Source organism: Engystomops pustulosus, chromosome 11 (assembly GCF_040894005.1).
Source record: "Engystomops pustulosus chromosome 11, aEngPut4.maternal, whole genome shotgun sequence".
In the NCBI taxonomy this organism is placed as follows: Eukaryota; Metazoa; Chordata; class Amphibia; order Anura; family Leptodactylidae; genus Engystomops; species Engystomops pustulosus.
The window spans coordinates 7,081,478-7,097,652 of NC_092421.1; the positions used below are offsets into that span (position 1 = coordinate 7,081,478).

The 16,175-nt window shown below is 50.5% G+C and overlaps 1 protein-coding gene across 5 annotated transcripts in view; it reads left to right on the top strand.

The window, feature by feature from the left end:
• Nucleotides 1-16,175, top strand: part of C11H10orf71 (chromosome 11 C10orf71 homolog) — a 46,119-nt gene that overhangs the window by 18,040 nt on the left and 11,904 nt on the right. The window contains exons 2-3 of one of the 5 annotated variants that reach the window (XM_072129748.1): nt 10,853-10,991; nt 15,365-15,444. The exons of 1 other annotated variant lie outside the window; for it this stretch is intronic. In XM_072129748.1, coding sequence (XP_071985849.1) covers nt 15,382-15,444 — 63 coding nt within the window. In that variant the 5' untranslated portion in view covers nt 10,853-10,991; nt 15,365-15,381. The remainder of the gene's footprint in view (nt 1-10,852; nt 10,992-15,364; nt 15,445-16,175) is intronic. 3 more of the 5 variants (XM_072129750.1, XM_072129752.1, XM_072129749.1) reach the window with 3 other exon arrangements.

Below are 16,175 nucleotides of genomic sequence, written 5' to 3' on the forward strand. Positions count from 1 at the left end.
GGAGCAGAGGGCACATTACTGGGGGGAGCAGAGGGCACATTACTGGGGGGAGCAGAGGGCACATTACTGGGGGGAGCAGAGGGCACATTACTGGGGGGAGCAGTGGGCACATTACTGGGGGGAGCAGGTGGCACATTACTGGGGGGCAGAGTGTACATTACTGGGGGGGGCAGAGGGCACATTACTGGGGGGAGCAGAGGGCACACTACTGGGGGGTGAGCAGAGGGCACATTACTGGGTGTAGCAGAGGACACATTACTGGGGGGGGCAGAGGGCACATTACTGGGGGAGCAGAGGGCACACTACTGGGGGGTGAGCAGAGGGCACATTACTGGGTGTAGCAGAGGGCACATTACTGGGGGGAGCAGAGGGCACATTACTGGGGAGAGCAGAGGGCACATTACTGGGGGGGGCAGAGGGCACATTACTGGGGGGAGCAGAGGGCACATTACTGGGGGGAGCAGAGGGCACACTACTGGGGGGTGAGCAGAGGGCACATTACTGGGGGGAGCAGAGGGCACATTACTAGGGGGAGCAGGTGGCACATTACTGGGGGGAGCAGGTGGCACATTACTGGGGGGCAGAGTGCACATTACTGGGAGGCAGAGAGCACATTACTGGGGGGGGGGGGCAGAGGGCACATTACTGGGGAGCAGAGGGCACATTACTGGGGGGAGCAGAGGGCACATTACTGGGGGGAGCAGAGGGCACATTACTGGGGGGAGCAGAGTGCACATTACTGGGGGGAGCAGTGGGCACATTACTGGGGGGAGCAGGTGGCACATTACTGGGGGGCAGAGTGCACATTACTGGGGGGCAGAGAGCACATTACTGGGGGGGGGCAGAGGGCACATTACTGGGGGGAGCAGTGGGCACATTACTGGGGGGGGCAGAGAGCACATTACTGGGGGGGCAGAGGGCACATTACTGGGGGGAGCAGTGGGCACATTACTGGGGGGGGGCAGAGAGCACATTACTGGGGGGCAGAGTGCACATTACTGGGGTCAGAGAGCACATTACTGGGGGGGGCAGAGGGCACATTACTGGTGGAGCAGAGGGCACATTACTGGGGGGAGCAGTGGGCTCATTACTGGGGGGAGCAGAGGGCACATTACTGGTGGAGCAGAGGGCACATTACTGGGGGGAGCAGTGGGCACATTACTGGGGGGGCAGAGTGCACATTACTGGGGGCAGAGTGAACATTACTGGGGGGAGCAGAGGGCACATTACTGGGGGGAGCAGTGGGCACATTACTGGGGGGGGGCAGAGTGCACATTACTGGGGGGGGCAGAGTGCACATTACTGGGGGGAGCAGAGTGCACATTACTGGGGGTACAGAGGGCACATTACTGGGGGGAGCAGAAGGCACATTACTGGGGAGAGCAGAGGGCACATTACTGGGGGGGGGGGGCAGAGGGCACATTACTGGGGGGAGCAGAGGGCACATTACTGGGGGGAGCAGAGGGCACACTACTGGGGGGTGAGCAGAGGGCACATTACTGGGGGGAGCAGAGGGCACATTACTAGGGAGAGCAGGTGGCACATTACTGGGGGGAGCAGGTGGCACATTACTGGGGGGCAGAGTGCACATTACTGGGAGGCAGAGAGCACATTACTGGGGGGGGGGCAGAGGGCACATTACTGGGGAGCAGAGGGCACATTACTGGGGGGAGCAGAGGGCACATTACTGGGGGGAGCAGAGGGCACATTACTGGGGGAGCAGAGTGCACATTACTGGGGGGCAGAGTGTACATTACTGGGGGGGGCAGAGGGCACATTACTGGGGGGAGCAGAGGGCACACTACTGGGGGGTGAGCAGAGGGCACATTACTGGGTGTAGCAGAGGACACATTACTGGGGGGGGGCAGAGGGCACATTACTGGGGGAGCAGAGGGCACACTACTGGGGGGTGAGCAGAGGGCACATTACTGGGTGTAGCAGAGGGCACATTACTGGGGGGAGCAGAGGGCACATTACTGGGGAGAGCAGAGGGCACATTACTGGGGGGGGCAGAGGGCACATTACTGGGGGGAGCAGAGGGCACATTACTGGGGGGAGCAGAGGGCACACTACTGGGGGGTGAGCAGAGGGCACATTACTGGGGGGAGCAGAGGGCACATTACTAGGGGGAGCAGGTGGCACATTACTGGGGGGAGCAGGTGGCACATTACTGGGGGGCAGAGTGCACATTACTGGGAGGCAGAGAGCACATTACTGGGGGGGGGGCAGAGGGCACATTACTGGGGAGCAGAGGGCACATTACTGGGGGGAGCAGAGGGCACATTACTGGGGGGAGCAGAGGGCACATTACTGGGGGGAGCAGAGTGCACATTACTGGGGGGAGCAGTGGGCACATTACTGGGGGGAGCAGGTGGCACATTACTGGGGGGCAGAGTGCACATTACTGGGGGGCAGAGAGCACATTACTGGGGGGGGGCAGAGGGCACATTACTGGGGGGAGCAGTGGGCACATTACTGGGGGGGGCAGAGAGCACATTACTGGGGGGGGCAGAGGGCACATTACTGGGGGGAGCAGTGGGCACATAACTGGGGGGGGCAGAGAGCACATTACTGGGGGGCAGAGTGCACATTACTGGGGTCAGAGAGCACATTACTGGGGGGGGCAGAGGGCACATTACTGGTGGAGCAGAGGGCACATTACTGGGGGGAGCAGTGGGCTCATTACTGGGGGGAGCAGAGGGCACATTACTGGTGGAGCAGAGGGCACATTACTGGTGGGAGCAGTGGGCACATTACTGGGGGGGCAGAGTGCACATTACTGGGGGGCAGAGTGAACATTACTGGGGGGAGCAGAGGGCACATTACTGGGGGGAGCAGTGGGCACATTACTGGGGGGGCAGAGTGCACATTACTGGGGGGGGCAGAGTGCACATTACTGGGGGGAGCAGAGTGCACATTACTGGGGGTACAGAGGGCACATTACTGGGGGGAGCAGAAGGCACATTACTGGGGAGAGCAGAGGGCACATTACTGGGGGGGGGCAGAGGGCACATTACTGGGGGGAGCAGAGGGCACATTACTGGGGGGAGCAGAGGGCACATTACTGGTGGAGCAGAGGGCACATTACTGGTGGGAGCAGTGGGCACATTACTGGGGGGGCAGAGTGCACATTACTGGGGGGCAGAGTGAACATTACTGGGGGGAGCAGAGGGCACATTACTGGGGGGAGCAGTGGGCACATTACTGGGGGGGCAGAGTGCACATTACTGGGGGGGGCAGAGTGCACATTACTGGGGGGAGCAGAGTGCACATTACTGGGGGTACAGAGGGCACATTACTGGGGGGAGCAGAAGGCACATTACTGGGGAGAGCAGAGGGCACATTACTGGGGGGGGGCAGAGGGCACATTACTGGGGGGAGCAGAGGGCACATTACTGGGGGGAGCAGAGGGCACACTACTGGGGGGTGAGCAGAGGGCACATTACTGGGGGGAGCAGAGGGCACATTACTAGGGAGAGCAGGTGGCACATTACTGGGGGGAGCAGGTGGCACATTACTGGGGGGCAGAGTGCACATTACTGGGAGGCAGAGAGCACATTACTGGGGGGGGGGCAGAGGGCACATTACTGGGGAGCAGAGGGCACATTACTGGGGGGAGCAGAGGGCACATTACTGGGGGGAGCAGAGGGCACATTACTGGGGGAGCAGAGTGCACATTACTGGGGGGAGCAGAGTGCACATTACTGGGGGGAGCAGTGGGCACATTACTGGGGGGAGCAGGTGGCACATTACTGGGGAGCAGTGGGCACATTACTGGGGGGGCAGAGAGCACATTACTGGGGGGGGGGCAGAGGGCACATTACTGGGGGGAGCAGTGGGCACATTACTGGGGGGGGCAGAGAGCACATTACTGGGGGGCAGAGTGCACATTACTGGGGTCAGAGAGCACATTACTGGGGGGGGCAGAGGGCACATTACTGGTGGAGCAGAGGGCACATTACTGGGGGGAGCAGTGGGCTCATTACTGGGGGGAGCAGAGGGCACATTACTGGGGGGCAGAGTGCACATTACTGGGGTCAGAGAGCACATTACTGGGGGGGCAGAGTGCACATTACTGGGGGGCAGAGTGAACATTACTGGGGGGAGCAGAGGGCACATTACTGGGGGGAGCAGAGGGCACATTACTGGGGGGAGCAGTGGGCACATTACTGGGGGGGGGGCAGAGTGCACATTACTGGGGGGGGCAGAGTGCACATTACTGGGGGGAGCAGAGTGCACATTACTGGGGGGCAGAGAGCACATTACTGGGGGGAGCAGTGGGCACATTACTGGGGGGGGCAGAGTGCACATTACTGGTGGAGCAGAGGGCACATTACTGGGGGGAGCAGAGTGCACATTACTGGGGGGGCAGAGCGCACATTACTGGGGGGCAGTTTTAATTAAGATAATTGGAAAAACCTGCCAAAAACTGATGCGTTTTCAAAAAACATGAGCATATTTTAACACCTGCGTTTAACAGACTGCTTAAAAATGGACCAAAATTGGGTTCAAAACGCCGTGTGTGGCATCACCCCTAGGGCTTGCAACACAATGGGGGACATTTACTTACCCAGCCCAGCCGCAATCCCCGATCCGGACAGTCTGACGAAGATGAAGTCCTTTGTGATTCACCAAACTCGTGCGCCGGAGTTCCTGCATGTGTCGCTTCCCCGCTGAGGTCCACCGGAGTTCACCTTCTTCTTCCTGGTGCAGGTAAGTGCATGGCTTGGGACACAATTTGAGATGTTAAATACCGGGCATTGTCCGCATCGTCCAACGGCCCGCCCCCCGATTTGTGTCGCTTGAAAGCCGGCGCCGATGCACCAAAATCCGATCATGTGAGCCAAAAACCCCAGTTAAATGCGGCGCAAAGCGGAAAAATTCGGGAAATCCGATGGAAATGTGTTCAGCAGACCCTTAGTAAATGTGCTCCAATGTGAAAATTAAATCCCGGGCTCAGTCCAAATCAGTTGGATTCTCTGACAGCACGCTCCCGTTTTATGTCGCATGGAAGCAGCGCAGCTGCGCCGCAATTCGATTGCGTGCAACACAACCCCAGCGCAGACACCTGTTAATTACCTGTCAAAGCCGCACAAATCCCGAAAGAGGCAAACAGTCCGACAAAAGTGCGATCCGCGACCCTTAGTAAATTAGCCCTATTATGGTCACATATTGCCCCTCATTGATTGCATTGGGGCACATTTACTTACCCGGTCCATTCGCGATCCAGCGGCGCGTTCTCTGCACAGGATTCGGGTCCGGCTGGGATTTAAGATGGTAGTTCCTCCGCCGTCCACCAGGTGGCGCTGCAGCGCCGAAAATAATCTTAACGCCCCGGAATGCACCATCCCATAGAAGGTGAAGGTGAGCGCTCCCCAAGCGACACATTTTCGGTTTTTAAATGCGGCGGTTTTTCCGAATACGTCGGGTTTTCGTTCGGCCACGCCCCCCGATTTCTGTCGCGCGCATGCCGGCCCCGATGCGCCACAATCCGATCGCGTGCGCCAAAAACCCGGGGCAATTCAGGTACAAGCGGCGCAAATCGGAAATATTCGGGTAACACGTCAGGAAAACGCGAATCGGGCCCTTAGTAAATGACCCCCATTGTGTCATAAAGAGTAGTTGTGGGTGAACTTTTCCACATTCACTATTGACTCTGGCACCAAAGGGGTTGAACAATACATAAAGTATATTTTCCTGCTTCTATCCTATAGAGCAGTGATGGCGAACCTTTTAGAGCCCGAGTGCCCAAACTAGAACCAAACCTACTTATTTAAATGCAAAGTGCCAACATAGCAATTTAAGTGGTAACATGTTGTTACCTGTTTAGTCAAGGCTTTTAATTGTATCAGCATCCTGAGGACACAAAAACAGTTTAAAGAATGAGGAGAAATTCAGATTATCATTGTAGCTTCCTTCCAGGGCCCCATGAACAGGAAGAAATGCAGGGCCCAGAGCAGGAGCTGCAATAATAATGCAGCCTTGTCTGCACCTCCTTGCTCCTCCTATAGTCCAAGGCTGCTAAGCATGTGTAGCTTTAAAATAGCCCTGATCACAGCATGTCCTGGGTGGCCAGGGACAGTAGCAGGAGGTTTTGAGTCCTGTCTGGAAACTCTGTGTTGGGGTGATGGCCTGGGTGCCCACAAGGAGTGCTCCGAGTGCCACCTCTGGCACCCGTGCCATAGGTTCGCCATCACTGCTATAGAGTATTATGTCATCTATAGTGGTGCAGGTCCATACATCATTTCACAGACTCTAAATGTTCCTGATGTAACAGTGGATAATGGGACAGGAACCAATTTTCTCCATGTTTACTGGAGCTGCCGCTTATCATTGAGACTTTCTCTCGTTTCCCTGATCCTAGATGTTACAACTTCCAGTATATTTTACATTTTTGCTCATATGAACTTTTGATATTTTGTCATAACAGATGGTAAGGATGAGAATTGGATTCTGTCGTGAAGTGTTCCCTAAGTTTCTCCCCCTTTGACAGAAGAAGTCTCCAGCAGGTGTTTCTAATGGCAGCCTCACAGTCTCTGACTTGGAGAATTTGTTTCCCACACCTCCATGGAGAATTTTTTTCAGCTGTGCAGAGTTTGAGGGGTTTATTGCATTCATAACCTTTGTAAATCCCTCCGCAGCAATTTAATAGGGGCTCATCATCTGAGAATTTTATTCTCATCTTGGAACTGCAACAAACTTGTTTCTTCAAGCGTAGATTTATTGGTCCAAGTACTTAGGTTCATTTTCATGTAGAATAGTTGGATGAAGTTGATTCTATAAGTGTGGACTGGCCAGGATTGCAGGTGGTAAAGCAGTTCTTTACTAGTGTAAAAAATGTCTTCTAGAATAACTTGTAGCTTCTTCTGTAAAAAAAAAAAAAAGAGGAAGAAGCCGTTCTATTTTTCCTACAAAACTTTACATACAATGGGGGTCATTTACTAAGGGCCCAAATCGCTATTTTTTGTCAGGTTTCCTGAATATTACCGTTTTGCGTTGCTTTTTACCCTGAGACTTCTTCTGTCACGCGATCGGATTGTGGCGCATCGGCGCCGACATGCATGCGATGGAAATCGGAAACAAATTTGACATTTTTTTAAAAAAAGTGTCGCTTGACACGCGCTTACCTGCACCAGGATAGGATCGTGAACTCCGGTGAACTCCAGCGCAGCAGCGACCACTGATGGACATCGGGCGCACTACCTTAGTGAATCCCGGCCGGACCCGAATCAGCGTTGGAGAACCCGCTGCTGGATCGCGACTGGACCGGGTAAGTAAATGTGCCCCATTGTCTGTATTTTTTCGTGATCTGCATGTTTTATAAATAAATATTGTTATGAGACTAAATATTTATAAAATTCATTTTAGAAAACAAAATACATAACAAAAAAACTTATTGAAAGAAGCCTCCGTGTGCTCTGAAACATGAAAGAGTAACTGTTATTTCAGATGATATTATTGATATTGTGTGGGGGGGGGGATGTTGTGGACAATTTTCGAATATACTTAAACGGAACCTCCCACCACGATTCTAACTATAAAGGTAGAACGGATGGCAGGTGGATGTATGGGGATAGTCCTTCGAAAGGCTAATCCTAATGTCCTCGCTATCTTTTTGAAATCTTTATTGCCATAATATGTAAATTTTGTAAAGCGGCTACCAGGGTGTGGAGTAGCCGGACATGAGGCTACACGTTGCGGCAGGGACCGAGTAAGGTAATGTGCCCCAATGTTTATGGAATTCTTATCTGTGGGTCAAATTGTCCTTTCTAGCAGCACCATATATAATGTGTGGTATGTTCTGTGAACCTAGAGGAAGATTCCAAAAGATTTGGTGGAATTGGCAAAAAAAAAAGTAGCTGCATGTGTTGCTTCCCCGCTCAGGTCCCTGGAGTTCACCTTCTTCTTCTCGTTGCATGTAAGTGCATTGTCCGTGTATAATGCACTGTGTGGGGAGTTACTAAGGTCGTGCATCTGATATTCTGCATGTGTCACTTCCCTGCTCAGGTCCCCGGAGTTCAACTTCTTCTTCCTTGTGCATGTAAGTGCATTGTCCGTGTATAATGCGCTGTGCGGGGAGTCACTAAGATCCTGCGCCTGATATCCTGCATGTGTCGCTTCCCCGCTCAGGTCCCCGGAGTTCAACTTCTTCTTCCTTGTGCATGTAAGTGCATTGTCCGTGTATAATGCGCTGTGCGGGGAGTCACTAAGATCCTGCGCCTGATATCCTGCATGTGTCGCTTCCCCACTCAGGTCCCTGGAGTTCACCTTCTTCTTCCTGGTGCATGTAAGTGCATTGTCCGTGTATAATGCACAGTGCAAGGAGTCACTAAGATCCTGCTCCCGATATCCTGCATGTGTCGCTACTCCGCTCAGGTCCCCGGAGTTCACCTTCTTCTTCCTGGTGCATGTAAGTGCATTGTCCGTGTATAATGCACAGTGCAAGGAGTCACTAAGATCCTGCGCCTGATATCCTGCATGTGTCGCTTCCCCACTCAGGTCCCTGGAGTTCACCTTCTTCTTCCTGGTGCATGTAAGTGCATTGTCCGTGTATAATGCGCTGTGCGGGGAGTCACTAAGATCCTGCACCCGATATCCTGCATGTGTCGCTTCCCCGCTCAGGTCCCCGGAGTTCACCTTCTTCTTCCTGGTGCATGTAAGTGCATTGTCCGTGTATAATGCGCTGTGCGGGGAGTCACTAAGATCCTGCACCCGATATCCTGCATGTGTCGCTTCCCCGCTCAGGTCCCTGGAGTTCACCTTCTTCTTCCTGGTGCATGTAAGTGCATTGTCCGTGTATAATGCGCTGTGCGGGGAGTCACTAAGATCCTGCACCCGATATCCTGCATGTGTCGCTTCCCCGCTCAGGTCCCCGGAGTTCACTTTCTTCTTCCTGGTGCATGTAAGTGCATTGTAAGTGCATGTAAATGCGGCCGCGGGACCCTTAGTAAATAAGCCCCAATATCTTCAGAGTCTCGTGTATCCACATTCCAACACTTGGAACTATTTCTTACCTTGTTCTATGGAACTGGCAGAGATGTATTTTTTGCTGGATAAGATTCTTTTCATTGATACCAACTCCATGATCTTTTTATACAAAAGTTATCGCATTCACAGTATGAGATTACACTTTCATGTTTGGGTAGATATCCTTTCTATATTTTGACAGATCTGACATTTTGGGACACATGTTTATGATTTTATTTATTTATTTTCATATATGTTCAAGAAAAAAAGTTATGGGACCTTACGGGCACAGAGGCAGATTTATCACAGCATCCCTTTAAAATATTCATGAGCACTGGTCAAATGAAAGCTGAGCTGTAATTGGTTGATGGGTAACTAAACATAATGGGGCAAGGATTCGGGTCTGCCGTGATTCACTAACATCATGCACCCGAGTTCATGCAGGTGTCGCTGCTGCGCCGAGGTTCACCGGAGTTCACCTTCTTCTTCCCGGTGCACGTGAGTGCTTGATCTTGGGACACATTTCGCTTTTTAAATTCTGCGGTTTAAATAAATGAATAAATCAAAAAGCCCCCAAACCCTAATTATATATTAGACTTAAATACTGTATATACTAGAGTATAAGCCAAGTTTTTCATCACAAAAAATATGCTGAAAACCCCTAACTTGGCTTATACTCGAGTCAATTAAAAAAACCTCTGTACAGGAGATCTCCTACCTAAGGATACCCGACTTAAAGACGAGCCCTAGTTACAGACGGCCTTCTGTGAGGCCAGATGTGACCTCTAATCAGGCTCTCTGGATGTTTTCATTTAGTCCCAGGCTGCAATCATCAGCTCTATTGTGTCTGTAATGAAGCTTTATTGATAGTTGAATTGTCACTGGGATAAAAAATGTATTTTTATGGAGCTACAATTATAAAGTATACAGTTCCGACTTACATACAAATTCAACTTAAGTACAAACCCAAGGAACCTATCTTGTACATAACCCGGGGACTGTCTGTACTCACCTTTCCAAGCCCCCCCCCCTTGCTGGCTATACATGGAGTGGGAATGAAGGCAGTGGCTATATACGGGGTGGGGAGGAGGCACTGGCTATATACTGGGGGGCAGGTACTAGCTATATATGGGGGGTGCAGGCACTGGCTATGTACTGGGGGGCACTGGCTGGCTATATACAAGGGGGCTGTTGGCTATATACTGGGTGTAGGCTGTGCATTTTTTTCCGTACTCGGCTTATACTTGAGTCAATAGGTTTTCCCAGTTTTTTGTGTTAAAATTAGGTACCTCGGCTTATACTCGAGTATATATCTAATACTGAAAACGAAAAAGTGAATATCATGTAAAAAATATGCCCATTTACATTGACTCCTAGACGTGACTGATTGGTCAAGTTTAAGCAAGTTACATCTTTATAAGTAATTATGCTTGTAAGTGAGGTCTAACACGGGCTGAACTGTCTCCACACAGAACATGTGTCTGTTGTTCAATACAGTCAGTTCTGACACTGATAGTTCTATGGTTGGATTGCAACATCCCCCACCGGGGCCTAGCCTTTTCTCGGGGCCTGGAGGCAGCCGGGGCCCAGAATACCGGAGTGGCTGGTGGTTGCGGCCTAGGCACGCTAGTGTCACGGTGCTTGGTATGGGGACCGGAGGGCTGTCCTACAGCCTGGCAGCTCTCCAGCACGTGATGTGTGCAAGAAATTGTAGAGAGGAAGAGGCTGAGGTACTGGTTCTCCCTGGGGCAACCCCTTAGTGTACGTAATATATGTCCCTGGGTAGTGGATAGGGAAGCCCTTGATGGTACAGCCGTATACAGGGACCTGACGGAGGCAACGTTGTGCAAAAGTAACTCACGGTTCTTTATTGGAACAACTGCAGGCAACGGGCCAAACGATTTCAGAACAGATGCCGGATTATTGGAGAAGTCCAGATTACTGGAGTGGTCATGGAGAGTGATCCTCAGGAGTAGATTCACCAGCCTGGTAGCAGATGCAGGCTGGGAGGTAGCTGTGTTCAGGTATGGAAGCTGCAGCTTTGTCCTGAGCGTTCTGTGTGTCTGTGCTAGTGGTGCATTTTATGATGGTGGTGCCACCGTGGCTGTCAATCAGCCGTGGGAAGCAAGCTGCCACGGTCATGCAGTATTTATGCAATATACTGGGGACTGCCCCAAGGGGCTCAAAGATGCCATTTTTCTGGAAGCTCAACCTTTGCATTGCAAATACTGAATTCTGCAACCAGAATGCAGAGCAATAAATGACATCTGGCTAATTTGTAGTTTGTCTTGTATTGTATTGTATTGTAAACCCATGCTGGACCAGTACTTATTTCTCTTCTATGGGACTGCTGGAAATATCTGTCCTGGTTTTAATCTACTGCAATAAAAGAAGTAAAACATTATAAAATACCCTGAAGGAAAATGATCAAGCCCTACATTTCAAGCAAACTTTTTGTGACACTTAGTACTACATGCTACATAGTTACATCCCTGGGCGGGAAAGTAGACCTTTTTAGATTATTGAATTGATTGATGTATGATAGAGATTTTTATCTGGGGCTCAAACCCCCCATTGCAAGGTGACTTTCAAATTAACTCTTTCATGGCTGCCCGGTACCGGTACGAGAGCACAATCCCAAGACACATCAGTCTCTTAGTGAATGTAGAATCTCCCCCCAGTTTATTCGTCCCCAGTTGCATATATGAAACAGAACATCATCATCCAAGGGGGCGTGACAATGAGATAGAATACTGCAATGCTATTGGCCATAATGAATTTTATCAGGACGTTCTCCGAAAAGGTTAACTATTTCTTCCCAGAGGCCTTGTTTATACTAATTTCCCTGAGAAGAATCCGGCAAGTCAGAAACAGGAGATATGCAGGTGCTAGAACCAAAATATAGGACAAAAGTGAAGGACAGACTGGCTTCTCATTAAATGTCAAGGGGAATTAGCTGGCAGGCGAGCAAACAGGTTACATAAAATGAAGTTTGAATCAGGTCATTACTAGAAGTCTTCTCATGTACTGTATTGCAGTGCATTAGTAATGTCAGCTTATGGTATAAATAGGCTGACACACAGATTGTTGTCATAGACCGAGGACAGACTCAGAGCCGTTCATGAAGCGCAGGCTGATTCCACAGCAGGGGGCAAAAGTGTACTCAGAAGGAAAACTTATTTAGATGTAACAGCAAAGAGTTTTTACATTTTACTGGTAAAGCTAATTGGCAATATTGGGGCTTATGCACATGCACTCGGCAGACCTGAGCAGGGAAGCGACACATGCAGGATATTGGACGCACGATCTTAGTGACTCCCCGCACAGCACATTATACACGGACAATGCACTTACATGCACCAGGAAGAAGAAGGTGAACTCTGGGGACCTGAGCGGGGAAGCAACACATGCAGGATATTGGGCGCACGATCTTAGTGACTCCCCGCACAGCGCATTATACATGGACAATGCACTTACATGCACCAGGAAGAAGAAGGTGAACTCCGGGGACCTGAGCGGGGAAGAGACACATGCAGGATATCGGGCGCACGATCTTAGTGACTCCCCGCACAGCGCATTATACACAGACAATGCACTTACATGCACCAGGAAGAAGAAGGTGAACTCCAGGGACCTGAGCGGGGAAGTGACACATGCAGGATATGGGGCGCAGGGTCTTAGTGACTCCCTGCACAGCACATTATACACGGACAATGCACTTACATGCACCAGGAAGAAGAGGGTGAACTCTGGGGACCTGAGCAGGGAAGAGACACATGCAGGATATCGGGTGCACGATCTTAGTGACTCCCTGCACAGCGCATTATACACGGACAATGCACTTACATGCACCAGGAAGAAGAAGGTGAACTCTGGGGACCTGAGCGGGGGGAAGCGACACATGCAGGATATCGGGCGCAGGATCTTAGTGACTCCCCGCACAGCGCATTATACACGGACAATGCACTTACATGCACCAGAAAGAAGGTGAACTCCGGGGACCTCAGCGTGGAAGTGACACATGCAGGATATCGGACGCAGGATCTCAGTGACTCCCCGCACAGCGCATTATACACGGACAATGCACTTACATGCACCAGGAAGAAGAAGGTGAACTCCGGGGACCTGAGCGGGGAAGCGACACATGCAGGATATCGGGCGCCGGATCTTAGGGACTCCCCTCACAGCGCATTATACACAGACAATGCACTTACATGCACCAGGAAGAAGAAGGTGAACTCCTGGGACCTGAGCGGGGAAGCGACACATGCAGAATATCGGGTGCACGATCTTAGTGACTCCCTGCACAGCACATTATACACGGACAATGCACTTACATGCACCAGGAAGAAGAAGGTGAACTCCGGGGACCTGAGCGGGGAAGCGACACATGCAGGATATCGGGCGCCGGATCTTAGTGACTCCCCTCACAGCGCATTATACACAGACAATGCACTTACATGCACCAGGAAGAAGAAGGTGAACTCCTGGGACCTGAGCGGGGAAGCGACACATGCAGAATATCAGGTGCAGGATCTTAGTGACTCCCCGCACAGCGCATTATTCACGGACAATGCACTTACATGCACCAGGAAGAAGAAGGTGAATTCCGGGGACCTGAGCAGGGAAGCGACACATGCAGGATATCGGGCGAACGATCTTAGTGACTCCCCGCACAGTGCATTATACAGGGACAATGCACTTACATGCACCGGGAAGAAGAAGGTGAACTCCCATATCACGATATGGAAGATACATATTACAGGGTCAGGAGGGGCCGGGATGTCTGCAGTGTAATAATATCACATGTTATGGATGATACATGGTACAGGGTCAGGAGGGGCCGGGATGTCTGCAGTGTAATAATATCACATGTTATGGATGATACATGGTAAAGGGTCAGGAGGGGCCGGGATGTCTGCAGTGTAATAATATCACATGTTATGGATGATACATGGTAAAGGGTCAGGAGGGGCCGGGATGTCTGCAGTGTAATAATATCACATGTTATGGATGATACATGGTAGAGGGTCAGGAGGGGCCAGGATGTCTGCAGTGTAATAATATCACATGTTATGTCTGATACATGGTACAGGGTCAGGAGGGGCCAGGATGTCTGCAGTGTAATAATATCACATGTTATGTCTGATACATGGTACAGGGTCAGGAGGGGCCGGGATGTCTGCAGTGTAATAATATCACATGTTATGGATAATACATGGTACAGGGTCAGGAGGGGCCGGGATGTCTGCAGTGTAATAATATCACATGTTATGGATGATACATGGTACAGGGTCAGGAAGGGCTGGGATGTCTGCAGTGACTATGTGCCTAGCCTGATCGGGAGCCCTGATGTACATATCCACTCAGCAGTGCACAGACTATATCTTTTGTCAGGTCCCTGGGAAAGCTGGGTGATACTACTGGTACTTACTAAAGACATTACATTGGTTGAAGATGTTTTTACACACAGCGTAGTGCTGCCCTTCAGCCATCACTGGAATCTTAGGTGACTATCACCTTAAAGAAGAAAAGAGGTGGGACACGGCAGGACACAGAAGTGGGCGGGCCAGGCCTTGGAGAAAGTAGGGACACAGAGGGAGGGGCTGGGGCCATGGCAACAGTGAATTGTGACCTGTAGTGGCAATAGTTACGGCACCTGGGGGGGTAGGGATGTCTTAAACTACCAAAGCAGTATGAGAAAAACTAGGAAGCGTGGCCAGCGGAGGGGAGCACCTACCTCCTCACGGACATTATGTGAGGATGTAGCAGGGACTTGTCTTGCCTCCCCTTGACCTTGATTCTTCAGCTGCTTCAGGAGGAGGTGGGACAAACCGGGTGAGAAAGGGCCTCCCCGGGACAATGTTCCAACCACCCGGGACAGCGGGACAGTTCCTTACAAGTATATAAAAAAACCTAATCAAATAATCTATCTTTATCTATCTTTTCTGTTTATATTGTATCATTTGTATTTAGCTCTATTTAATGTCTGTCTGTAAAGTTAACAGATTACAGGACATAAGATTATGAAACCTACACATTTGTTGGATAACACGGGATGTATTTCCAAAGAATGCCTGAGCAGCGCCAACTGTAAATTCAGCTCCGGCTGAGGGCTAGCTGTGAAAGTTCTGATACTTTAACCACTGCAGCACAGTTGACCTCAAATGTATCGGGATGATCTAATCTTACACATTGTATAGAATACATTTTAAAATATAAAGTGTCAGCTAGTTCTCATCAGATACTGGCCAAGAAAAAAAAAAAACTACACATAGAAATAGACCCTACCCTCTAATACTATGTGTGAGTGTCCCAGTGGAAATAGCTGAAGGTCGTAGCTCATGAAATCAGCACAGAAACACTTTACTGTACTAAATTTAACTCCTCACTATAGATGGGAAGAAAAATCAGATGGAAAGGAAACGTGCCAAGCCCCTCCCACTCCTTCACACCCTGAGACAACAGGTACAACATGTGCGTATCTGCTGTTCTATACATTACATAGAAGTGAGAAGAAAAGTTTTATACTTAGTTTCAGTACTTTTTAATGAAAATATGAACATTATTGTTTGCATGTTACCTAGGAGAAATGTTAAAGGGGTTACCCAGCACAATGAGCCCTTTTGTGTTTCAATGCATTGAAAACATAAATATTGGGGCAAATTTACTTACCCGGTCCTGTCGCGATCCCGCGGTGCGTTGTCCGATGTGGATTCGGATCCGGTGCGATTCACTAAGGTTGTGCGTCCAATTTCCTACATGTGTCACTTCCGCGCCGAGGTCCGCCGGAGTTCACCTTCTTCTTCCTGGTGCATGTGAGTGCTGATCTTGCGACACATTTAATTTTTTAAATTCTGCAGTTTGTCCGAATCCATTGGGTTGTCCGACGCCACAATCCGATCGCCGGCGCCAAAATCCCAGGGCAATTTGGCGCAAAATGGAAATATTTGGGAAAACCCACCGGAATTATGGTCCGTGGACCCTTAGTAGATGTGCCTCATTGTGTTTTGGATTGTTCTATGATTAACCTCAGTGGATCAAGGCTCAGGAATTTCCACTAAGTACCCAAGTTTGTGGTTTTGTGTCCCCCGAACCTCACCCCGAACTTCATTAGAAGTACAGGTTTGGATCTGGGTTCGGCTAATTCCCCCCCCCCCCCCCCCCCATTAACTCCCACTGTTACAATGCTGCTGAAAATATCACCA